At 32.6% G+C, this 27,311-nt stretch overlaps 1 protein-coding gene across 21 annotated transcripts in view; it reads left to right on the forward strand.

Annotated features, from left to right (window-relative positions):
• Positions 1 to 27,311, forward strand: part of GPHN (gephyrin) — a 689,448-nt gene that overhangs the window by 463,386 nt on the left and 198,751 nt on the right. For 14 of the 21 annotated variants that reach the window (XM_064374964.1, XM_064374968.1, XM_012438041.3 and 11 more), the window contains one exon: positions 17,070 to 17,126. The exons of 5 other annotated variants lie outside the window; for them this stretch is intronic. In XM_064374964.1, coding sequence (XP_064231034.1) covers positions 17,070 to 17,126 — 57 coding nt within the window. Of the gene's footprint in view, positions 1 to 17,069; positions 17,127 to 19,303; positions 19,376 to 27,311 lie in introns of all 21 variants that reach the window. 2 more of the 21 variants (XM_064374967.1, XM_064374956.1) reach the window with 1 other exon arrangement.

The following is a 27,311-nucleotide window of genomic DNA, read 5'->3' on the forward strand; positions in this document are numbered from 1 at the left end:
TTACCTTTCCCCACTGAGTTGAATATCAAGGCCATAGATTTTAGCACTTAGCTCTGTTCTAGGTGAATTATTTACTTTAATTTTTAGCATAAAAATTTGGGACAGAGAAGTCCAAAAGCAATTTTGGGGTTTCTAATTTGAGATATTGGGTAGGTGATAATGTTATTAACCAAATTAAGGAACAAAAGAGAAATGGCAAGTCTTCAGGATAAAAGAAAAGAGGGTAATGCATCTTGATTGAGAATGTTTTAATCTGAGGCATATGTGAGACAACCAAAGAATGATATCCAGCACAAAATTGGAAATACAATTTGAGTTTGAAATTCTTGTTTTTACTGCATCTTGGTTATGATATTTATAAGTTAGTACATATTAGTGTTAGCCAAATCCCATAGAAATCCACTTTCTACGTTTCTTTATTTCTTTATTTCTTTATTTCTTTATTTTGAGACGGAGTTTCACTCTTGTTACCCAGGCTGGAGTGCAATGGCGCTATCTCTGCTCACCGCAACCTCCACCTCCTGGGTTCAAGCAATTCTCCTGCCTCAGCCTCCCAAGTAGCTGGGACTACAGGCACGTGCCACCATGCCCAGCTAATTTTTGTATTTTTAGTAGAGACGAGGTTTCACCATATTGACCAGGATGGTCTCGACCTCTTGACCTTGTGATCCACCCACCTTGGCCTCCCAAAGTGCTGGGATTATAGACGTGAGCCACCGCGCCCGGCCTCTACATTTCAAATTAGGCATGCACGGCTTGTCATGCACAGAAATGTATGTGTAAACATATTTTTTCTACATCAGAAACACAATAGTTTTGAATGATTGGTATTAGAAAGAGCACTTGACTTGATAATAGAAGACTTAGATGGAAATTCTTTTTTCTCTGCCTCATAACCACACTAAATTAAGCAAGTTACTTAACTTTACTGAGTTTTGTGTCAATTATTTGACTGGCCATCCTTGTCTCTACAACAGTGTTTATTAACTCATTAAATAAGTCTTTGCCTTGTAGTAGAATAGCAACAGTGAGCAAGTAGACATTGTTCCAGCTTTTACAAATAGGTAAATCAGAAAACTAAAAATTAAAATAAAGTATAATAAATGCTCGAATTGATTAGCAAGAATACATAATATTATGGAAATAGCGATCAAAAGCACTTAACCAAGTCTTTGTGAAAACACAAAGGGTTAAATAACCAAGTCATGATTCAGAACTAACAGTTCCAGTCTTTCTCTCTATGGCTTTTTATCATTGGGCCATATGTAAGCTGAAACACTTCCTGTCCATCTGCATGTGTTAATCCATTTATTTAGGTCAACAACCATAATAGTATAATATTATAATAAATATTGCAATATATCTATATTGTGATATCCTGGATTATGCATTGATCCTTTAAGATTCTTTAGCAATAATGAGAACAAAATCTGTAAAACTATTCCAGGTCTTGGTTGTTTTTTTTTTTTTTTTTTTTTTTTTTTTTGTGCCTCATCACAACGTAATAAAGATAACCATGTATTATCCTTTATAAATAATTCTTCATATCTTACATTTTATCCAGCAAATTTATTTGCTAAAATATTTTATTATATATAGGGAAAAGTCATTTCTCTCTTATATATTTTCTTTTAATGACATCTGACTGAAATAAGGAATGATTTTCACTCCTCTTGCTTTATGACAGTGAAGTATCTTTCAAGAACAAAGTTGGAATATTTGACTTTCATTGTCTTAAGTAAAATAGTACCTAAGTCAAATAGTACATAAATTCTATTTAAAGAAGTGTAGACAATATCTGGACACAAGTTCTAAAATAATGGTAGTCTTCTAAAAACAATTTGCTGAAAGAATAATTCGTAATTGATAAATTATATTTTAAAGTGAGCATGATTTACAACTTAGATGAGTGCTGATTTTCGATTATGAAGGGCAGCAGCATCTCTATTTAGAAATGAAATCAAGGCCAGGTGCAGTGGCTCATGCCTATAACCCTAGCACTTTGGGAGGCTAAGACCAGTGAATTGCTTGAGGACAGGAGTTCAAGACCAGCCTGGCCATCATGGCAAAACCCCATCTCTACTAAAATACAAAAACTTAGCCAGGCTTGGTGGCACATGCATATAATCCTAGCGTCTTGGGAGGCTGAGGTGCAAGAATTGCTTGAACCTGGGAGGTGGAGGTTGCAGTGAGCTGAGATCAGGAAGGAAGGAAGGAAGGAAGGGAGGGAGGGAGGGAGGAAGGGAGGGAATCAAGAAGCTTAAGGTAGAAAATAGTGATCAGAGCACAGGAAAGGAAGGAAAGAGGGAAGGAGAGAGGGAGGGAAGGGAGGAGAGAGGGAAGGAAGGAGGGAGGAAAGAAGGAAGGAATCAAGAAGCTTAAGGTAGAAAATAGTGATCAGAGCAAAAAAATTAAAAAGATTCAAACTTTAATTTACCATCAATTTACCATTCCTTTTAGGTTTTATTAAAATAGAGAATATTTTTAAAGAGTACTTTTATTGTCCTTTTATTCCCTAAACATCTGAAGTTTGATTTTGAGTTTAGTCTGTAGTCACATATTTCACTGCATCTTGAAAGTTAGCAAAGAATTTTGTGCTTAGACTAACCAGCAAGTTGTAGTTTTTTGCTCCTAGGAAGAAAATATAAATACTATCAATATCTAATTGAACTGAAGTTTATACAACAATTAAAACATATATGTATTGAAATATCTTTATATAAGGGGTATAGTCCTTTAATGTGCTAATGTCTAATACTATATTCAAACAAAATATGTAATTATTACTTTTTTGTAGGTTTCTCTTATTGTCCTTTGAGCAAACGAATGTAGATTGCTGTAAATAAGCTATATTCTTAACTCAGGGTTTCTAATGTGTGAGTCTGAAAGGCAGTGTGAGTTCCTTTACCTATAAAATTGACACTGTTGATTTGATATCAGCATATTATTTTCTCTGGGGTGTTTTCTTAGTTTTTTTACAAACTGTTGCATATTGTCACTATTTTCCTTTGTGAACACGATTATTTGATATGGCTAGGTGATTCATTAAACCTGGGTTCCTAAGTCTCTGGAGAAGCTCATAAAATGGCTATAATTTCAGCCTAAATCAAGTCACTAACTGGTGACTACAAATTATTTTTCTCCTATTTTTAAGAGCCTAAATAAAATCAATAAGACTATACTAGACATCAAGTTCCTTTGCTTTTGCTGAAATTATATCAACATTGGTATATCAATCTTTTCAGCTGTTAATGACATTATAGAAATAGATTCTACATGTACATTCAACATACAACAAAAAGATTGGAAACCAATGAATTAGTGAGATCAAAAATACATTCTCGGAGCAAAAAACATGTTTTCTTTTGTGAAAGTTTACCTCATCTAGTGGGTATTGAACAATAATGTACTCAGCATTATTAGTTAGATCCAGCAGTTCTCAAACGTACTGGTCTCAGGACCCCAAATTACTTCTGTTTATGTGGGTGAAATAAAACTGAGATGTTTTTGAATATTTACTTATTTATTTGTTTAAAATAATAATAGTAAAGCCTTTACATGTTAACATAACATATTTTTATGAAAAAACATATTTTCTAAAACAAAAAATCTGAAAATAACAGCATTGTTTTACATTTTAAAAATATATATTAATATCTCACTTAATAGAAAATAGCTGGATTTTCACATTTGCTTTTGTATTCAGTCTGTTGTAATACATTGTTTTGGTTGAAGAATATGAATAAATAAATCAAGCCTCCTACAGATATATAGTTAGAAAAATAGGACTATTTTGTTCACATTTTTTTATAATTGAGAATATTCTTTGAGACCATACCAAAAATTTACAATTGTTAGTTTAATAAAGGTGAGTTGAAATGTGGAATCTAAAACCCTGGCTAGGACCGTTCCATACTCATACATTATAATCCATTGTCTGTCTTGCACTTTGAATGGATCTTTTACCCAGGCATGATTTTGGAATATATATATTGGTCATTTGGAAAGTATAAATTCTTCCAAAAGTTGACATATTTTGTTATATCAAAAAATTACCTTCATTAACATAACCACCAAGTTCATCTAAAACGCCTGTGATGTATCAGAAGCACTTAAGCTCATAGTGACACATAGACATTTTCTACAGTTCTAATTTATGCTTAGAAGCTAGAAATTGGGCCAGAGACAGTGGCTCACACCTGTAATTGTAGCACTTTGGGAGGCCAAAGTAGACAGATCACTTGAGGTCAGGAGTTTGAGACCAGCATGGCCAACATAGGAAAACCCTGTCTCTACTAAAAATGCAAAAATAGCTGGGTGTGGTGATGTGTGCCTGTAGTCCTAGCTATTTGGGAGGCTGAGGCATGAGAATCACTTGAACTTGGAAGGTGGAGGTTGCAGTGAGCCAAGATTGTGCCACTGCACTCCAGCCTGGGCGACAGAACAAGAGTCTGTCTCAAAAAAAAAAAGAAAGAAAGAAAAGAAGCTAGAAATAGTATCCCTGGCAAAAAAGCAACCAATAGTTTTTCTTGAATTGAAATGGCTTTGTTTGGTATAAATGTATTCCAAACATCTAAATGTGAATAATAATTTATTAGTTATTTCATTCTTTCAAGTAAAAATGGTATTCTGTTTAAAAACTAGCTATTCAGCTTACAACTCAAACAATTGTGTAAGTTCTTTTCTTTGAGACACCCACCGTCCTTTGGTATGCAGAAGCATTTTATTCATACTTCCCATTTTGTCACATTTAAGGACCAAGTTTTAATTAATTTATTTTTAATATTAAATAGTAAATTTGACATGTATTAATAATATTGTCATGTAATATTATAATTAATCATGTAAATGCAAATATTACATTGAGGACATAGTAAATATTAAATTTACTATGTCATTGAGGACAATATATGAAACTAGCTTTTTTAAAAAGAAAAATAGTACGTGGCAGTGAATAGAACAGTGATTATTCATACTACTTGGATCTACTGCCTTGATTTATACTAAGATGTCAATCCACCATTGATTTTGTACCATCAATGCAAATGTCCACATAGCAAAAAAAGACAAATAATATCTTAGTACTATTAGTAAAATAATTTTGACTTTGTGGAGCCCTGAAAGGGTTTCCAGGACCCTCATGGGTTTATGGACCACACTTAAAGAACCATTGATAAAATCAAATGAGCAAACTGGCCTCTGTTTCTTGAAAATATTCTGAGTCAAAATGATGGCTATTGAATCCTTTTTTTAATATATATTATCCATAGAATCAGTATTACAGTGGTATTCTCAGTCCAAGAGATTTGATCTTTTATGTAAATGACTACCAGTACCTTCCTCTGTGATCCCTGGGGCAGGGAACACTTACACCTCTCTCATTCCAAATGAGAGGCTTCATGAAATCTTTCGAAGATTTCAGACCAGAAATTATAATTCCCAGCTAACTCCATTCACTTTCAGTGTGGTATTACTTCTGCACTTGGATAATAACTAATTTTCCCCAGGATGTTCTGTCTACTGATAGATAACATACAAACCCCTCTTGTAAGAAATAACCTAGTTGTTGGCAGATAATCTATTGAGTATATAATTGGGGATAGCTCATTTTTGAAATCAGTTTGGAACACTTAAGATGTGGGAAAGTTCAAATAAAAATACACATTGTCAGTATTTTCTAAAAAGTCAGATCAACATTGCTGGCCCACCATTGACATAATACAGTGTATCAATACTCAGCTAATATTCTTTAGACCCTCCAGACTATTTTACTCACTTACATTAAATGCCTGAGTGCAATGGACATTTGAGTAACTGATTTCTGCCCTAATTCACTGTTACCTAATTTCTCTTACTTTATAACATATTTGTTTGGAGATTTCTTCTCATTTGTTAGCAAACCAGAATTTTGAGACTTCATATAAAAAATGATTCTCTTACACCCTTTTCTAATGAGAAAGGTACCACCCAGTATGGGAAATAATTTAATATTTTGATGAAACTAAAATTACATAATAATGCATTTTAGCTATTTTTGGTTTATAACTTATTTTCAGTTGTTTTCCTGTGATATTCTCCTGTGTATGTAGGATTTTACATCAGTTTCTCTTTTTTCATTATAATTATCATTATAATGATAACTGAAAATGTAATTTCCCTATCTCTTTCTAATTATTTAATGGTCACAGAACTATGTTTATTACTGAAGCTAAATGTAACAACTATGAAATGTATAATTGCCACTCTGAAGTCTAAACTTGCAAATGAAATTTGATACCTGAGAAGATATAGCAAATCAAAAATTGCTAGCTATAGAATTAACATTTTATAGCTAAGACAGACTGTAAGTGGTATAGTTTTGGTATAGTTTCTTTTTGTTTAAAAAAATATACATACTCATTTGGAAAAAAATTTTAAAACTCACATTAAAAAGTTCTCATAAAATACCCTTTATAAATAACCACTGTTAAAATTTTGCTACATATCATTCTCTTATATTTTTCTCTGCATTTAAATATCTTATAACAAAAAGGCAGTGATTAAGAGCTCAGTTTCTGGAGTCTGACAGGCCTAGTGATTAATCACTTAATAGATGTGTGGCTTTCAGAAAGTTACTTCACCTCTATAACCTTAATTATCTCATCTATAAAATGAAAAATCATGATACTGTTTGCTTCATAGGGTTGTCTTAAGAATTTAAGTTTAAAATCTATATAAATCACTTAGCACAATGATTGAAATATAAGTACTCATTAAACATTAGCCACTATTATTAAATTGTCTATAGCGTTTTAACCTGTCATGTTTACTTAGTAATATGAGCATCTTTCTATGTCATGAACATCTTTACATGTTGTAAGTTGTCTTCTACAACATTATTTGAATTGTTTGATATTCTAATTGATAGATGGGACAGTTTTTTCACCAACCACTATTTCAAATGTTTTTGTTGTTTCTTATTTTCTAGTTTTAAAAGCAATGCTGTAGATAATCTTTCAGAAGTTTAAGGTTTTGGAGCCATCTCTTAATCAAACTCAGTAACTTCTGTTGTTTCTACTTTTATTGGAAGTATATGCAGAACTTTTAGGCTTATTATTTCTATATGTTACATGGGTACCAGGAATTGATTATTTTTCATCTTTATGTATTTAATGATATATTAGAAGAAGCAGTTTTTAGCATTTGCATTTGACTGATTTACTGGCAGACACTTAAAAACTATAAACCCAAAGTCTTTTGAAAAGCTAACAAGCTTGAGCCTGTAAAAGTATTACACTACAAGGCACAATGTATTGAGTACCAACCCTAGTCTCCCATATTATAACTTTATGAAGGCCAGGCACAGTAGCTCATGCCTATAATCCCAGTACTTTGGGAGGCCAAGGTGGGAGAATCACTTGAGCCCAGGAGTTCAGGACCAGTCTGGGCAACATAGTGAGACCCCATCTCTACAGAAAAAATTTTTTAAATTAGCTGGGCATGGTGGTATGTGCCTGTAGTCCCAGCTACTCAGGAGAATCACTTGAGCCCAGGAGGTTAAGGCTGCAGTGAGCTCTGGTGATGCCACTGCACTCCAGCCTGGGTGACAAAGCAAGACTCTGTCTCAAAAATAATAAATAAATAAATAAATGAAACTATGAGGACTAGTTGACCTCAGTTTCTGTTATTTGTTACATCAAGATATTAAATAACCTCTAAAGTCTTGTAAGCTTATAATTCTGTTCTTTTGAAATAGTTCCAGTATTAACTAAAAAATACTCTTTTAAACCCTTCTCCCTCTGATATTTTATTAATCTCCATTTAATATATAATAATTTGCATTTACTTATTGTATCTTTTGCATTCTGTTCTAGTGTATAAAATGAGATTATTAACTGAAAATATTCTAATTTCACTTAAGATCATTTACATTTAGGTAAAACTTGTCTCTGTTAATTGAAATATTGATTTATCTTGATATCCACTCTAGTTTTGTTTAAGTTATAAGAAGATAGGAAAGTGAAATGTTGAAATACAAGAAATTGTGAAATTAAGAATACTAGTTTTCAGTGTAATTAAATAGCTTTGATTCAACTGTTTTTTGTTTGGGAAATATTTTGTGTAAAACAGCCCCAAAAATATAAGCGGTCTCATCATTATTTCAGCAACAGAATTTATTAGACATAGGCATGATTTAGATATATTTAATATCCCATTTTGACTTTAATAAAGAGTATATAGAGATTCTTCATATGTTAAAATGAAACATATTCTAAAATTAGATATTTTCTGACTCAAAATTTCAGGATTATCTGTTCTCCCTACTCATTCTACTTTTGTTAAAGAGAAAACACAGTGAATATTTCACTGAATATTTTTTAATGCGTATTATGTGTGAAATACTGTATTAGCTATTGGGGTTACAGCAATGAATAGACATTTTAACCCTGTTCTTAAAGACCTTATAGTGGCAATTATGTGAAAGTAAAATATTTACAAGAAATCTACCAGATCAGGATTGACAACCTCAAAGAATTCTTCTAATCCAGTAGGGGGAAAAAAAAGGATGAGTAAAAGGCAGGTATAGTCATTTAATAAAATAAATACATGCAGCACAGAAATATGTTGACAGGAAGTACGCTCTCACTAGAAATCTACTAAAAATTTAAAACAACACAAATTTTGCAATCAAATTGGTAACTATTTAAAAATTATAATCATTAGTACTGTAATGATCAATGACATGAATATTTCTATTCACACTAATAGGAATATAACCTTTCAAGCAATAAATTTGTATAACCTTTCATACACGTGTCCTATACATGTGTTGTTTGCTTATAAAGTATATACAGAAATGTATGTACTGTATAGCGTACGTATATATAGAGAGAGGCAGGACCTTAAAATGTGACGTTTTGGTTGGACACAGTGGCTCACACCTGTAATCCCAACACTTCAAGAGGCCGAGGTGGCCGGATCAGCTGAGGTCAGGAGTTCGAGACCAGCCCGGCCAACCAGGTGAAACCTCCATCTCTACTAAAAATACAAAAATTAGCTGGTTATGGTGGCAGGCACCTGTAATCCCAGCTACTTGGGAGGCTGAAGCTGGAGAATCACTTGAACCCAGGAGGTGGAGGTTGCAGTGAGCTGAGATTGAGCCATTGTACTCCAACCTGGGAGCAAGACTCCATCTCAAAAAAAAAAAAGTTATGTTTTAACCAATCATCTTGTCTCTAGAAATGTATCCAAAGTTATTATTAAAGAGGCCATCTCAAACTCTGTACAGGAATTTTTATTATAGCATTATTCACATTAGTGAAAAATTAGAAATAAGTTTAAGGTGTATGAAAAATAACTTGTATTAATAGTACACACATATATTATTCTATAACCTTAAAAATAATCTCATTAACAGTATTTAATGACATGAGAAAAATCCTAAAACTACAATGTGTAGTTAAAAGAATTAGTAAACAGAACAGTGTAGGAATAGAATTGTAGGTTATTTCACAATATACATTATTTCTAAAACCAGGAAAATATACATATTTGTTTGGTTTTTGTGTATTTTTTTAGATAAGATCTGGTAATTACACATATGTCCTTGGGTCTATTTTTCAAATTTGTAGCAAAACTTAATAAAGCCAACTAGAGTTGTTTATACATATATTTACAGGCATACCTTGGAGATATTGCAGGTTCGGTTCCAGACCACCGCAATAAAGCAAACATTGCAATAAAGTGAGTCACACAAATTTTTCGGTATCCCTATCCGTAGTCTATTAAATGTGAAAATCATTATGTCTAAAAAAAAAACACTATACATATCTTAATTAAAAAATACTTTAGTTCTAAACAATTATTACAATCATCTGAACCTTCAGGAAATCATAGTCTTTTTGCTGGTAGAGGGTCTGGCCTCAATGCTGATGGCTGTTGGATCAGGTTAGTGGTTGCTGAAGGCTGGTGTGGCTGTGGCAATTTCTTAAAATCAGATAAGTTTGCCACATCAATTGACCCTTCCTTTCACAAAATATTTTGCTATAGAATGCAATGTTTGAACTCATTTTTTCTACAGTAGAACTTCCTTCAAAATTGGAGTCCGTCCTCTCAAACTCTGCTGCTGCTTAATCAAGTTTATTTATGTAATATTCTAAATCCTTTGTTGTAATTCCAACAATGTTCACAGCGTCTTTACTAGAAGTAGTTTTCATCTAAAGGAACTCCTTTCTTTGCTTATTCATAATAAGCAACTTGTCATCAGTGAAAGTTTTATCATTAGTATCACAGTAATTCAGTCATATCTTCAGGCTCCCCTTCTAATTCGAATTCTTTTTCTATTTCTACCACATCTGCAGTTATTTCTCCTTCACTGAAGTCTTCAACTCCTAAACATCCATATGAATCATCTTCTTCCCAACGCTTATTAATGTTGATATTCTGGCCTCCCATGAGCCAAAACTGTTCTAAATGGCATCTAGAATGATGATTTCTTTCTGGATGGTTTTCAATTTACTTTGCCCAGATCAATTATAGGAATTACTATATGGCAACTGTATAGTCTTATGAAATCTATTTTTTAAATAACACTTGAATATTGAAACTACTCTTTGATCTATAGGCTGCAGTGTGGATGTTGTATTAGCAGGCATGAAAACAACATTATCTCCTTGTATATCCCAATCAGAACTCTTGGATGACTAGGTACAATGTCAGTGAATACTTATATTTTGAAAGGAATCTTTTTGTTTAAGCAGTAGGCCTCAACAGTGGATTTAACACATTCAATAAACCATGCTGCAAAAAGATGTGCTGTCATCCAGACTTTTTGTTCCATTTGTAGAGCATAGGCAGGGTAGATTGTTCATGATTCTTAAAGGCCATAGGATTTCCAGAATGGTCAGTAATCACCAGCTTCCACTTAAAGTCAGCAGCTGCATTATTCCCTACCAAGAGAGTCAGCCTATCCTTTGAAGCTATGAAGCCAGGCATTAACTTTGCTTTTCTAGCAATGAAAATCCTAGATGTTTATAAGGCTGTTTTATCTACATTGAAAAGCTGTTGTTTAGTGTAGCTACTTTCATCAGGATTTTAGCTAGATTTTCTGGGTAACTCACTGCAGCTTCTAACATCAGCACTTGCTGCTTCACCTTGTTCTTATGTTATGGAGACATCTTTTCTTAAACCTCATGAGCTAACCTCTGCTAGCTTCCAACTTTTCTTTTGCAGGTTCCTCATCTCACTCAGCCTTCATAGAATTGAAAAAAGTTAGAGCCTTGCTCTGGATTTGGTTTTGTCTTAAGGGGCAGTTGTGGCTGGTTTGGTCTTCTAGCCAATCCAGTCACACTTTCTCCATATTAGCAATAAGGCTGTTTCACTTTCTTCTCATGCATATGTTCACTGGTGTACCACTTTAAATTTCCTTCTAGAGCTTTTCCTCTGCATTTACAACTCAGCTGTTTGACACAAGTAGCCTAGCTTTCTGGCTGTGTCAGCATTCAGCATGCCTTCCTTACTAACCTTAGTCATTTCTTGCTTTTGATTTAAAGTGATAGACATGCAACTCTTCCTTCTACTTGAACACTTAGAGGCCATTGCAGGTTTATTAATTGGCCTAATTTCAATATTGTTATGTCTCAGAGAATAGAGAAGTGAGCCTGCAGAGAGGGAGAAAGGCAAGGAATGGTCAGTCTGTGGAGCAGTCAGGGCACACACAACATTTATCAATTAAGTTCACCATCTTACATGGCACCATTTGTGGTACCTGAAAACAATTACAAAAGTAACATCAAAGATCACTGGTCATAGACAACCATAACAAATATAATCATAGTAAAAAGTTTGAAATATTGGAAGAATTATCAAAATGTGACACAGAGATAGGAAGTGAGCACTTGCTGTTGGAAAATTGGTGACGATAGACTTAATTGACACAGGGTTTCCACAAACAAACCTTGAACTTATAAAAAACACAATTGTCTGTGAAGCACAATAAAATGAGGTATGCCTGTATACCATAGCATTTTTACATCCAGGATAAGCCATTCTATTCTTAAGCCTCCTGGGTATATCATGCTTCAATGACAGTTCAAAGATAAATTTTTTTTGGTCTCATGTACAAATAATAAAAAATTATTAAGAACATATAATTTGCTGCTTAAAGGATATTTATTTTAACCCATATAATAACTCTTTTATTAAAGATGGGTTTTATAATTTCTTTTTAGATAAGAAATTGGTAAAAAATAATATCAGTTGAATTATTCTCCAGTTAGTGAACAAGAAATAATTTATATAAAGGTCTAATTTTGTATAGATTATACTATCTTGGAATCAAAACTATATAGAACTTCAAGATCAAAATTATAAATGTATAATAAAATATAAATAAATATAAATGTTAATATATTATTGGAAATCAAAACCTTTAAAAAAGATGATTTCCTAAGGATAAAAATATGGCAGAGGGGTTTGGAGGATCAACTTACCACCTTGATTCTAATTTTTTACTTCTCACTTCTTTCTTACTCTTTACAAATTTTCCTGGATCTTTTTTTATCCTTTTATTAGTTTAGTTTTATAATCATATTTCCTTTCCTCCAGAAACACATTAGTGATTACTTTTCTTTGACACACTTATATATTAACTGCCTCTCTTACTTCATTTATTTCTTCCTTCCTTTATCCTTATCTTAATAAATCACAAATTAAACAATGTTTTGTGATGAGGCACCAGTTCTATTGAAATGGCTGAATAATATAATATTATAGCAAAGTAAAATATTAACTAAATCCCAAAAGTGCTTTGTTATTTATAGGAATTTGTTTAAATATTGAGCTCTTAAGCAAAACTTTTTTTTAAAAAATCTCTTCCTGCAAATCATAGCTCCCAGAAACAATCTATATCTGCACCAATATACACTAAATGATACTGGTTGGAAGATAATTTCTAATAAAAATGTTTTATTTCTTTTCATTGATAGTCATACTTTTTTAAAAAGCCATGATATGGTATAATAAGGTTAAAAATATTAGTCTCAGAATAGTTCTGAAGATATAATGAGATCTAAAAATAAAGTGGCCAACTCCTTAGGACAAACAAACAGAAATCTTAGTTTAATCCATGTAATTTTAATCTAAACTGATATAAAATATATTACGGAGATAAGGGGAGAAGGTCTACATTCGTCATTCCATAGGTGAGAGACTAAATTTAATTAAAAGACCTGAGAGTCAGAATGTAATACCAGCTGTACTTTCATATTATTATTCGTGTGTTCAGAAAGCCACTGAACCTTCCCAGACCTTGGTTCCCACATCAGTAAAAGAAACATGCAAAATATGCATTTTCTAAAAAAATTTTTACCAAACATCTTGTAACTAAAGAGAAATATAAATGTATACACCCAGTGATATGTGAGTCTACCTTAATGCAGTTATCATAAGCCTAAAATTTCTTTGAAGTTTTGTATTTTATTTTAAAAGTTAATATTAAGTTGATTTTTAAACTATGAAATATATGTTTGGTTTAATAAAAATACTACATTTACGATTACTTATTTTTGGCAAGAGAAGTGAGGGTGGGGCTAGAGAGTTCTCTACTTTTTAAATGGTAGAAATAGTTTTACAGTGAGCTCAGTTTTAGAAAATTGAGCTAAATCAAAGGGAATTAATACCACATATTAGTTTAGGATCCAGGCAGTTTCTTTTGTTGCGTGATATTATTAGAATCTAAATTCTTGGAAAAAGGTAAATACAAATGTCAGAGTCATTTTACTACAGGTCAAGTCCTGGTAATTAATACCTGAGGATACTTTCCCCAGTAATTAATCCCTAAGGAAAGATTCCCAGAATGTTGCAAAAGAGGTAATACAGTGCCACATTCTCAGACTGTTTCTAAGGAATACTTTGTTAAATACATTTTAGTTAAGAGACTAAACAGAAGATTGACGTGTTTTGGATCCCATGTATAATATCTTTTAAAATCTCAGTAAAATAGTTGTCAAAAGATTTCTTCATGATTAATGATGACTTTTTTGTTTTGCTACTAAATTTTAATTATCAATATAAATGAATAATCTCAGTTTACTCCATAATCCTCACAATTATTTACATTCAATTCTCAAACTTCATTTATATAGTACAAGCAATATAAACATTTACAGTTTAACCTCTCTTGGCTACTGATAGTGTTTTACCTTCAGAAAAGTGTTAATAAAAATAGGTAATGATGTGAGGCTTTTATGATTATCATGAAGAGTAAAGGCATTCATCTTATCTGAATGTTAATCTTTCGTGATTTCTTTTACATTCTTATCTAAAATATAATAATCAAGCATTTGGCCAGGTGCGGTGGCTACCGCCCGTAATCCCAGCAGTTTGGGAAGCAGAGGCAGGTGGATCACCTGAGGTCAGGAGTTCGAAACCAGCCTGGTCAACATGGTGAAACCCTGTCTCTACTAAAAATACAAAATTTAGCCAGGTTCAGTGGAGCACACCTGTAATCTCAGCTATTCCGGAGGCTGAGGCAGAAGAATCACTTGAACCCAGGAGGCAGAGGTTGCAGTGAGCCGAGATTGAGCTACTATACTCCAGCCTGGGCAACAGAGCCAGATACCATCTCAAAAAAATAAATAAATAAATAATAATAATAATAATAATAATAATAATAATAAGCATTTGAATTAGCTGTGAATCTCTTTTATCTATACCACCCCACGATAACTGATGTTTAAGGGAGGACTGAAATAAATAAGGACATTAGATTTTAAATCTACTGATTTCACTTTTCTCTATTTCTTAAATTCTAGTGTATATAGACATCTTTTTCAAATTATTTCTGAAGTTTTTTAATATTCGGTATTATTGTTTCAGAAGCCGCAAAAAAAAAAAAAAAAAAACACCTCTCGTGAAACTTGAATTTTAGTCATTTCTGACTTCAAACACCTTGGCTTTCTAAGGTTTTCCACTTATGTTGGTTTCAAAGACAGGCTTATTTATAGAAATTTGATATCAAGCTTAGATAAGCTATTTGCTCCCAAAGTGTCTATTTAAATCAGTCTTAGAATCTATTTTTTACATTCAGAGTTTAGTGATAACTGTCTTTTTTTCTTCTTGTAATTCATTCTTTAAGTTTCTATACTTGCATTTGGAACTGAAACCATACAGGAAAAATGTCTTCCATATATATAGTAATGTAAAATTTCTTCCGCAGATGGAGAGAGACAGACAGACATAGTTACATATACATATACATTCTCTTATGAGCGTCAGTTTTTTTTCCAGCCCTTATATTTTCAGGCATGCTAAGGGAATGCTACTTTAAACTGGAAATTAGGGACTGTTGATTTTGTTCCTAGAGTTGTCATCAACTTCCAGTGTAACCTTGAAAAAGATACCTAATGTTGCTGGGCTTAATGTAATGTTAAGCCTTCTAGAAATAAAAGACAATATAGAAAATGGTTTTCTATATTGTTACTGTGTAAATTCAGAACATCTTCACAGTTTCTGAAAATCTTCAGAAAGCAGCATGAGGCATCAGACTATATTTTATAGGAATCTACCAACTCTACCTTTATAATCTAGATACTGTGAATCTGCATTTAAGATAGAAAGCAGCTTTTGATATAAAGACCTCAGAAATCAAAGAAAACAGCACAAGAGGATGAGCAGATATTATGAACTCACTCTGAATTCACTTCATGGGGAGCCCTTCTCTTATAAGTGCTGATGTTCTAATTAGTATCTACTGTTTCTAAATTTGACAATTCTGTTCTACTAAGAAGAGTTAGAATTGGTGATTATCTTTTGTCCATAACATTTAGTTAATGCTGAAGAATAAGCAAAACCTGTTTATATCAAGTAGCGCCAAAAGTTGATGCAACTCTTATCAACCAAGATGCTTTTATTCGAAATGAAAATTCAATTATCTCAGTATTTAATTATTCCTCAGCAATCTCCATATGCTATCAGAGTTCTTTTAAAAGGGATAAGACAATATGTATCCTACTTCCAGGAAATAAAATTTTGTAGGATGTTCAGGTTTCTATTATTTCCTGAAGACTTTAACTGGGAACTTTTGGCATCATACTGATACTTCTACTATCTCCTAAAACAAGAAGGAACATTACAGCTAACTTTACTTCTGCTGGTCTGAATTGAGACCTTATTCTGCAAGTACAGAATCCATAGCATAAAACCACTTGGTCTGAAGCTTCCTGTCCCCTTTGCTCTTCACCCTGCCCTTTTTGTTTTGTTTTGTTTTGTTTTTTGACTGCCTCCCTCTTTGTCCAAAACATTGCTTCTTATTAGAGCTTTATTTTAAAAGTACCTCCTCTAATAAAATACTGTGTTTAGAAACTTCCCCTTACTTATTTACATAGTAATATGAAATGACTTATTTTAAAAAGCAGTTTTACTTTTCATTTCCCCTATCTTACCCAAGATAGGAAATTTTCCAAGAGGAAAATTCAACTAAAATAACAGAAAACTTTGAGGTAGTAAGTATATCTAACATTGGTCTGGCATTAAAATTTTCTGGTTGGGCAGCACAATTGTTTAATTGGGAATCTCTGTGACAGCTGAACACCCTCAGTGCTTGGGTCAGCAAGCAGAGGAGCTTCATTCTGTCACCTATCAAGAATGATGCTTGTCAAGACTGATCTTTCCACCTACAGAACATTCATGTTTCTAGTCATACCATTTATGTTTTCTGATATTACAGTGGGATAGACAGTAAAACACTAAGAGAGAAAAGTACATAGGTATATTTGTAATTCTTTGTTTTTTGTAAGCCAAATGCAAATGTAACACTACTCCAGATACTGCTTCATCAGAAGTCCCCAACCAAAAGTAAGTGCCAATTTCCTCATCTCAGGGATAGTGCCATAACAAAGACTGAATTCTAAGGACCAGCCTATTTGTAGAGCATGTCATACAGCCTCTGGGTTAGTTAACTCCTTGGCCTCCTAAGAGCTACCACAGAGTCAGTTGATGTTTTTGCATGTATTACTTACTAATGTATAGAAAATTTTTTAAGTTCACTTTTTCTTTATTCTGTCTTTTTTACCCATCTTCCCTCATTGTAGCAAATTAGACGGCCGGATGAAAGCAAAGGAGTTGCTAGTAGAGTTGGATCCCTCAAAGTAAATATGTTTCTAACATTTTTTGGCAAGATTTCGTCTATAGCCTACACTTCTTCCTTTTTGGAGGGTGGTGGGAGGAAGGGGGCTTTTTCCATTTTTCACCATCCCATTTTTTTAATTTTAATATTTTTATTGGCTGTTGGGTCATTTTTTGTTTGTTTGTTTCAGCTACACATAGAGCAACCAGCTGAAGGCAAGCTGCCAAATAATTAGCTTTGAATGGCACCACAAACAACAGAAAGGGCAACTGCCTCATTACAGGTGCCTATAATTTGGGGTTCTAGAATAAACCGTTCCTCTGACTGATGTCACTGACTGTGTGTTAAGTTCCTGTTACACAGAGAACTAACATTTATTTTCAGAATATTATCTCCCCTTTAACTTTAAAAAAAATAATAATTTGAATGTTATTTTAGTATCATTACCATTTGTAGTTCATTTCAGAGAAAAGTTAATTATGAGTTAACAATATGTATTCAATACACATAATCTTAAGAATTAGAAAGGAATTTTATGTCATGTAGTATAATGGGCTCACATACAGCTGATAGCAGTTATGCCCTCTTAATCTCCTCTGTTTTATTTTTTAAAAGTTCAAAAAACTGATACAACAATCAACAGAACCAGATACATACTTAATTGTTTGCCCATTTGTATATATAATCTGCTAATATATAATTGAAAGATTACTAATTTGATCATCTTGTTTGCTAGTTGCTAAATATTTATTTGTTCAATATGCCTTGGGTACTCAGTACTCAAACCTTTAATCATAATGAAAAGGTAAATTAATTATCACTCTTAAGAAACACCAACTGATCACTTTTAATGCTGCCACCTTAAATGCAAGTTAGAAAATTTGCTGAATTCTAAAAATATGCAGAAAAATCACCACAAAATTAATCATTTTCTTATATCTCAATCCCACTTGCCCTTACAGCAATAGTAACTGTTAAATTAATCAGAATGCTAGATAATTCAGTACACTGGGATGTCCTAAAATTTAATGACTTCCTTGAGGCCTAATATTGAATCATTTCAAAATTTTGCACACCTCCAATTTATTTCCATTTAATAATTTATGAAATACTGATTTCTGCACTCTTTCCTCTCCTTGCCTCTTCTGCCTTCTTAGCTTTACCTTTTTGTTGTTGTTTATTTATTTGTCTGTGCACATGCACATGAGTGCACATGGATGAAGGTGTGTTTGTATGTTTGTGTCTTTTATTCCAGAAGAGCCATCCTCTCTGTTCTTTAACACTGCTTTATAGTGGGTAGCTATTTTATTAAAATGTTATTTCACCAAGGATAAGCAGAGGGGATGGGAAGTGTTAATTGTATGCCTATTTCAAAACATAGGCAATTTAAGATTACTCAGTCAGAAAAATGTGAGTTTATGTATCCTGATGATATATCAGTAGCATTCCTCACTGTCTATCTGTGAGGTATCATTTTACCTTTGTCTTTAAAGGAAGATAAATCCATTATGGTTTAAACTATGGATTATCACTCAAATTCAAGTGAGAAGGTACAGAATGACATGACTGAAAATTACTGAAGGTGAAATAAAAATAAAAATGGCATCCATAACTGTAGCACTATGTACTGTAAACCGGATTGTATGTGCGAGTGCGTGTGCGTGCAGTTATCTCCAAGTTCGGCTTCTGGATATATAGAACTTCAAGTTATAAATGTATGTTTATTGATTTTAAGTGTATATACAATATGAGTATATATATACATATATATGTTTAAGAACAAAAGATACATTTTATAGTTCAATCAGTTTATATTAATATGGATGCAGTCTTAAAAAGTGTGTTTGGGAAAGAAAGTCAAATTTCATAATCTTTAAATATCTTTATGCCACATTTCTACGAAACAGAAAATATCAAAGAGAATCTCTAGGGGATTATAAGGATGGTTATAGTATATATTTTCTCTAATGCTTTGGGAAAAAGAGATGCTGTAATTAAACAAAATAAAATGTTGACTTCCTAGTCACGGGTTTGTTGAGCATGCATTCTTACATTGTAGAAAGACCTTTGAAGTTTTGAAATGTTTGCCAAAGGCAGTGAGAAATGTATAATGCTGTGATCTTATATTTAAAAGGAAAAAGGAAAACCGAATAGAGAACAAGTTGCTTTTTCAATTCATTTTCTGATGTTTACATGTAGCTCCATCGAAAGCTGGAGGAGCTCAGAGATCACCTAGAAGGCAATGTGAAAGAATACTCTCTCAGAGTAAATGTACGATTTCACTTGATGATTTTTTTTCCCCTAAACTTCTGCTGACTGGTAATTCCAAATCTGATTGGTTTGTCCTCTCATCTCCATCTTTTTCCTTTCTGTCTCTTTTCCCCCTCTTTCTTTCTTTTCTAGCTGCAGCTTCATACTCACACTTATGAAATAAAGATTAAATTAGCAGGGTGGAAGACCCAAAAGCCACACTAACATTGCTGTTGACTTAATAATACTTTGGCCCCAATGCAAAATAAAATCTTTCTTTTCAAAATCACTATTTCTTATACAGTTGTGTAATTTTCTGAGGATCTTTTCATGAGACTTCATTTGGAGATTTTTCTATTGGTCATGTCTTCTACCCCTTGTTAGTTATGTTAGCAGAATAATAAATTATGAGCTGGATATGAGGGGTATATCCTTGATGACTCAATTTCAATGTTCAAGGAAAATAATCAGTGTAAGAGTATCATAGGTGATCTGGCAAGTAGACACATTTGTTCTGAGATAATAGACTTAACTCAGACTCTTTTAGAATAATTGTATGTAAGTTTGTTTAAAAATAAGAACATTAGCAGTAAGCACCTGCACCAGGAACACCTTCATGTAGCATCTTACCAATACCTGAGCTAAAGGCCAGTATACCCAAGACAACCATTGAAGGAGAACAGTACCTTCTATCCACTCAATCCTGTATATACATCATATAATCAGAACTCATGATAGTATTTTTTGTGACAGATAGTTCAGGCCATCAAGATTTTCAAGAAAAAAATCTTTAAATTGGTATATGATATAAGTGTAGCAGAAGAAAAACTAAATCACTACACTAATATATGGCTGTACCCTAAATTTCATTCCTGGGGTTTCTAAAAAAGTTTCTGTGAATCCTGGCTCCTGATTTACTTTTCCCAAGATTATTACTATTCATTTAATTCATACAGCTTTAATAGTTTTATTATAAAATCTAGAATGAAAATTAGAGATATGTTAATTATCTGATTTATTAGCTTGTTTTTAATTATATGACATACATAGTCATGTATATCTCTACATTAAATTTTTGATTATTAAAATACAAAATGTTTTTTATTAATACCAGTTATTAAAATCTAATAACTAAAAAGAGAAGGAATAATACATGTGTCTCATATCTCTGCTTCTTCCTTTCAGCTAGTCTTTCTTTTCTACACATATTCTTACAGAATTTTGAAAAACATCCATAATCACTTCCCAGAATTTATTCCATTGTTTTTTTAAAAAAATGATTGGTATGGATTTTATAATTAAATCAGTCTGAACATTCCTAATTATTCTAGAAACCAATAAAAACATTTTAATTTATGTATTTTAGTCTTTTTGCTATTTCCTACCCAATCATGAGAAGTGATTTTTTTTTTCAGTCAAACTGAGACCAAAGAGTTGAGACTTGCTGATGTCTATATGATAATAAGTTAGTAAGAGTTTAACATCAAATTAAAAATTTGATGCTTTAAAAATTAGGTTATCTCATACCACTCTTTAATTTCTTTTTTCAACATCTGTACTACTGTATGATTAATCTCAGCATCTTCATCTTTTGTTTTATTTCACTGAGAAACACTTTTTCTGATTACCTTGTTTCTAAAAATATTCAGTGTGAGGTTTATCAGGGTAAGGATTCTGTTAACTGTCTGATACAGGGAAAAAAAACTATCAAAAGGCAAGTAGTAACCTCTCTAGAGAGTTCAGCTAAGGAAACATGCAAATCAATTGCTTAGCTAAATTTTCAGTTTCTGTCTCCTTACCCTTTAATTCTTACTACCCAAGTATACCTTAAAATGCCTTGAATATTAAAAATTGATGCTAAAAAGAAAAAGTTATTCTGAGAAGCATAGACTGTATTAGACAGGTTTAGTTTGTAAAATGAAGTAAATTGGCATTCGGTGATGGTTTTGTTTCATGAAAATTTATTGTAGGTGTACACAAACAAGAACAAGTGTATTAGTCCATTTTCACACTGCCATAAAGATACTACCTGAGACTGCATAATTTATAAAGAAAAAGGGCCAATTGACTCTCAGTTTCACATGGCTGGGGAGGCTTCAGGAAACTTACAATCATGGCAGAGGTGAAGGGGAAGCAAGGTACATTGTACATGGCAGCAGGAAGGGAGAGAGCACAGGGGAAACTGCCACTTTTAAAACTGTCAGATCTAGTGAGAACTCCCTCACTATCATGAGAACAGCATGGAAGAAACCGCCACCATGATCCTATCACCTCCCACCAGGTTCCTCCCTTGACATGTGAATTACATTTTGAGATAAGATTTGGAGACACAGAGCCAAATCATATCAACAAGTATATGAAGTATCTTTTACTTCATTAAAATGCTGATGAATATTTCAATTAGATGAGTCAGAACTATGTTTTTTATACAATTGTATAATTTTCTGAGGATCTTTTCGTGAGACTTCATTTGGAGATTTTTCTATTGGTCATGTCTTCTACCCCTTGTTAGTTATGTCAGCATGGTTACAGATTATGAGCTGAATCTAAGGGGTATAGCCTTGACGATTCAGTTTCAATTTTCAAGGAAAATAATCACTGTTAGAGTATCATCATAGGTAATCTGGCAACTAGGCACATTTGTTCTGAGTTAACAGACTTAGACTCTTATGTACATAACCTAGAGTTACTTTTACTTACAGCAGAGTTGAATAGTTAAAACACATTATCTGGCTCATAAAGTCTAATAATTTTATTTAATAGTTAAATAAAAATTAAATATTAAAAAATTCAATTGAATATTTTATTTAATGGAGAAGGTAAGACATCATTCAGAAGTGCAGGATGAAGATTTAATTTGCTTATAGTTTAATTTGCTAATATGAAATAAAAAATAAAATATTTTGAAATTAAATATTTTATTTACTAGCGAAATTGAGACATCATTCAGAAGTGTGAGATAGGATTTAATTAAACCATTAATGCTTGAATTGGATGATGTAGACAGTATGTTGTTTTTTAGAAATGGAAGAGCCTGTACCATAATTCATTAAGGGTAATCTAGTCAACAGTGTAAAAGAGAATATTCTGAGATATAATGTTTTAAATAATATTATTTATTTTAAAATGTGTTATTTATTAAACATTGACTCATAGTAAAAAAAAATAGAACGTATTAGATTCTTGATTTCTAACTTAAAATGTGTCTTTTTCTCTGTATTGTTCAAAGCAGAATTATTTTGAACTTTAAGTGGGTTTTTAGTAATTTTAGTAATAATAAAATCATCATCTTGTACCTAAGCAGAATTTTCCTACCTTAATGACTATGAAAATTACTACAAATCTTTAGATTGGTGATGTGCTGAGAATAATGACTGAAGAATAAAACCACATAGAGAAAAAATTAATTTTCCATTTAATCAAATGCATAAATCTAGTAAAAAGAATATTAAAAGTAATGTACAGGATTGAAGGCCAGTGCAAACAATGTTGAGAATTGAAAAACATAGGATAAGGCAGGGCGCGGTGGCTCACACCTATGATCCCAGCACTTTGGGAGAACTCACTGAAAAACACTTTGTTCTGATTACCTTGTTTCTAAAAATATTAAATATTAGGTATATCAGTCTAAAGATCTTATTGACTGTCCGATATAGCAAAAAAATGTTAAAAGGCAAGTAGTACCTTCCATATTTGTGGGCAGATTACTTGAGGCCAAGGGAAAAAACCTCCTCTCTACTAAAAAATACAAAAAAAAAAAAAAATTAGTCAGGCATGGTGGCATATGCCTGTCATCTCAGCTACTTGAGAGGCTGAGGCACAAGAATCATCTGAACCCAGGAGGTGGAGGTTGCAGTGAGCCAAGATTGTTCTACTGCACTCTAGCCTGGGCAACAAAATAAGACTCTGTCAGAAAGAAAGAGAGAAAGAGAGAGAGAGAAAGGAAGGGAGGGAGGGAAGGAAGGAAGGAAGGAAGGAAGGAAGGAAGGAAGGAAGGAAGGAAAAAGAAAAACATAAGATAATGCAAACTAATTTTTTTTTTTTTTTTGAGACAAAGTCTTGCTCTTTCAGGCTGGAGTGCAATGGTGCAATCTTGGCTCACTGCAACCTCCACCTCCCAGGTTCAAGCTATTCTCCTGCCTCAGCCTCCCAAGTAACTGGGATTACAGGCACCTGCCACTGCGTCCAGCTAATTTTTATATTTTTTTTTTTTTTTTTTTTTTTTGAGACGGAGTTTCGCTCTTGGTATTTAGGCTGGAGTGCAATGGCGCGATCTCGGCTCACCGCAACCTCCGCCTCCTGGGTTCAGGCAATTCTCCTGCCTCAGCCTCCTGAGTAGCTGGGATTACAGACACGCGCCACCGTGCCCAGCTAATTTTTTGTATTAGTAGAGACGGGGTTTCACCATGTTGACCAGATGGTCTCGATCTCTTGACCTCGTGATCCACCCGCCTCGTAATTTTTATATTTTTTAGCAGAGATGGGGTTTCGCCATTTTGGCCAGGCTGGTCTCAAACTCCTGACTTCAGGGGATCCACTCGCCTCGGCCTCCCCAAGTTCTGGGATTACAGGCATGAGCCACCACACCTGGCCCTTTCTTTGCATAATATAAATCAAGGTAAATTTACAAAGAATTGAATTAGTAGAGGAGCAGTCGGGCCAAGGAGAGGCTGAACATTAAGATATTTAGGAAAAACACAGATAAATGCTCATGAAATAAACATAGGTAGAAAAAAGAAAAGAAAGGAAAGGAATGAAAATACTCATATGCCACAATTTTGTATTTTTATCTAGGTACTCAGTTTATGTATTATATTAAATTTCTATTCAGCCACACATAGGTATAGATAGGTTTTGGCTGACCCAATTTGGTGATTTTTTAAAAGACTTTGATAAACAAAAGGGAATATGGTTCATGAAGACAGATTATTGGCATATAAGTGAAACTAAGATGGAAAGTGATGAAATGGAAGGAATATGACAATTATTTGTAAGTACTTACTATACTAACACAAATTAAAGGATGATATTTAAAGTGGAAAAAGTTAGTCAAAGAAGGAGTTATCACCCAAAATAAGACTGCATTTTTAATAAGTGTTAAGAAAAATACTTGAATCAAATCAGAAAGTAATCATCTTTCGAACCATGATTTTTAAATGTTTAACAATTAATTTCCTGAATGCCAAATGGGGTAGTATAAAATAGGGCTAATATAAGTAATGAATTTTGGTGATTGTGATTGTATAAATCTTTTAAGATGAGTATTTTCATTCCAGCCTTAGCTCTAAACTACTTTCTTACACTTTTGGTAAATAGATACCTATTGTCTTTGGGGATTTTGTACATTTATTTTTATTGAATTAATGCGATAACTCAGAGATCAGCAAATCCTGTTCTTTTATAGGCCCACAAGCTAAGAATTAATTTTACATTTATAAACTGTGGGAAAACATCAAAAGAAGAACATTTTGTGGCACATGAAAATTGTATGAGATTCAGATTTCAGTATTTAAAAATAACATTTTATTAAATTATCACCATGCTTATTTATTTGCACATAACCTACAGTTACTTTTATACAACAGCAGAGTTGAATAGTTGAAACATAGATTATATGTCTCATACAGCCTAAAATATTTACTCTCTGATCATTTAAACAGAAAATGTTTGCTTAGTCCTGCTATAACTGGCTAGTGTGTCAAGATGACATTGGCATAGGAATGGTTATAATGGAATTTGAAATTATCTTTATTTTAGAACTTGAGAAAAGAAGGCTGCTCATTTTTTTGAGGATGGTTTCAGATTATTCTACAAGGAAGCAAATGTTTGGAAGGTTGATCTCCTCAGATTGTCTACCTTCACATTTTTATTCTCTTCTTTTTTATTGTCTTCTCCAACTATTCTCTCTCTCTTCACATAGATTTCACCCTCTACACACACACATACACACAAACTCTTCAAATATGGAACTCTATTGTGGAAAGAATATAGATTATAAATGCCTCTTTTATTGGACACTCCTTTGTGGGTATTCACAGTACAAAGATAAATCTCATTATTGCTGTCTTAAATGTTATGTAAAATATGTTTTTAGAGTATTTTCATTGCACACATTACATTTTTCTGTTTATTACTTCATTACATCTTAACAAAGATATTTCCCCTGAAGACCATGATCAACTTTTGATTTTTGCTAAATTCCCTGTTTGGTCTCACCTAAAATCATATACTTTCTTTGGGAAACTTTATACAACTGGAAAAGATACCCTGACATGATCAAGTAATACATCCTATCTTAAAAATCTAAATGGTATTTGCATTGAATCAGCTAACTTTGAGTGGGAAGAACAGCTGGAACATCAGTTGTTAGATGAGTAAATTAATGTCCTTAGTTGCACTAACAGTTTGTAAACTCTACTTTCTATAGGCAAATTTGAGTGTCTCTTGGTTCTTTTACATAGAACAATATTTGAGCCTTCCTTGTTTGGCATTTTGGCATTTACTTATATTAATAATATTTATTTACTATTTCATTTATAATAATTATGTAACATCCTGAGTATCTTGGTAGATGATGTCTTACAAATGTGACCAGACTACAATAATTATGAAGATAACAGTGAGTAAATTTTAGGATTATGTCTTTGGACTAATTTTGACTAATTTCACTACTTTTCAGTTTATTGTTATTCTCTTAATGTAGTTAATTCAATTCTAAGGTTTCAGTTTTAACAATAAGAAAAATCTGTCTTATCTTGTGCTTTGAACAAAAAAAATCTTATGATATTAATAAAATAACCTATAGCGGCCTAATACAGAATGGAAGTGACATGTTTCTGAGATGTTTAATATGCACCATAGAATTGCCCTCCTCTGAATAGACTTTAATTCAAAGAGAAAGTACTAACAAAATATCTCAAGTAAATTTTCCTAGCAGTAGAAAATAGAGAACTGAGTACATTTTAAGAATGATGAGACTCTCAAACTGTTTTTAAAGATAATGTATTTCAGTTTTATGGGCATAGATATAGACACAGAGCAAACATACACAGCAAGATTTTCTTAGAACTAACATTTTGTTAAAGAAATTCAGAAGTATTTATGGTTGAAAAATGTGTTATTTCTGAATATGTATAGAATTTACCATATTTTCAAAAGTACCTCAGAGTAATAAGTGGCTATGATACTTTTTAGCACAAATCTTTGTGGTAGTAAGCTTTAAAAATTCTGAGCATTATTTCATCAGTTCAGTTTTTTAAGAATAGAAGAAAAAGGGTTTGTATATTCATTTATTAAATAAATATACATAGAGTACCTCATACATTCTACTGTGCTTGATGCTAGAAATACAGTTAAAGAACAAATCTGATAAGTGCATTTTTGATTCTTCTATTGTCACCTTCTCCAGTACTTTCATTTCCCCATCCTACCTTTTTATTTTGGAACTTCCTGCAGTGTTTGTAACTAGAGAATGCATACTTAACAATTTCATCTTACATGGCATTGTGAGACAACCCAATGAGAAAAGAGTACACAGAATTGAACATGGCAGTGTGACAACGTAGAAAGTAAGAACAGGGAAAAACATTATCAATTCAGCATCATAAAGGTTAAACATGGTTTTAAGTACAAAATAGCTATTTTTAAAAATCAGTGATAAACTAGCTGTTCAAAAAATTCTGTGAATCATTCTGATAAAAGCTAAGTCTGCAGAAGAGTTGTGTATTTAAGTTTTTACATTTTGTAGTGTTGCTATTCCCGTTATATTTTAGAAAGTATCTCAAAGCAATAAGTGGCAATGATACTTTTTTGCACAAATCTTCGTAATAGTAAGCTTTAAAATTACTGAATATTATTTCATAAGTTCAGTTTTTTAAGAATAGAAGAAAAGGGATTTGTATACTTATTCCGTAAATAAGCATTTATTGAGCACCTACTACATTCTGCTGTGCTTGGC

This window comes from Aotus nancymaae, unplaced genomic scaffold (genome assembly GCF_030222135.1).
Source record: "Aotus nancymaae isolate 86718 unplaced genomic scaffold, 86718_ANA_hifiasm-v0.15.2.pri h1tg000011l, whole genome shotgun sequence".
NCBI lineage: Eukaryota > Metazoa > Chordata > Mammalia > Primates > Aotidae > Aotus > Aotus nancymaae.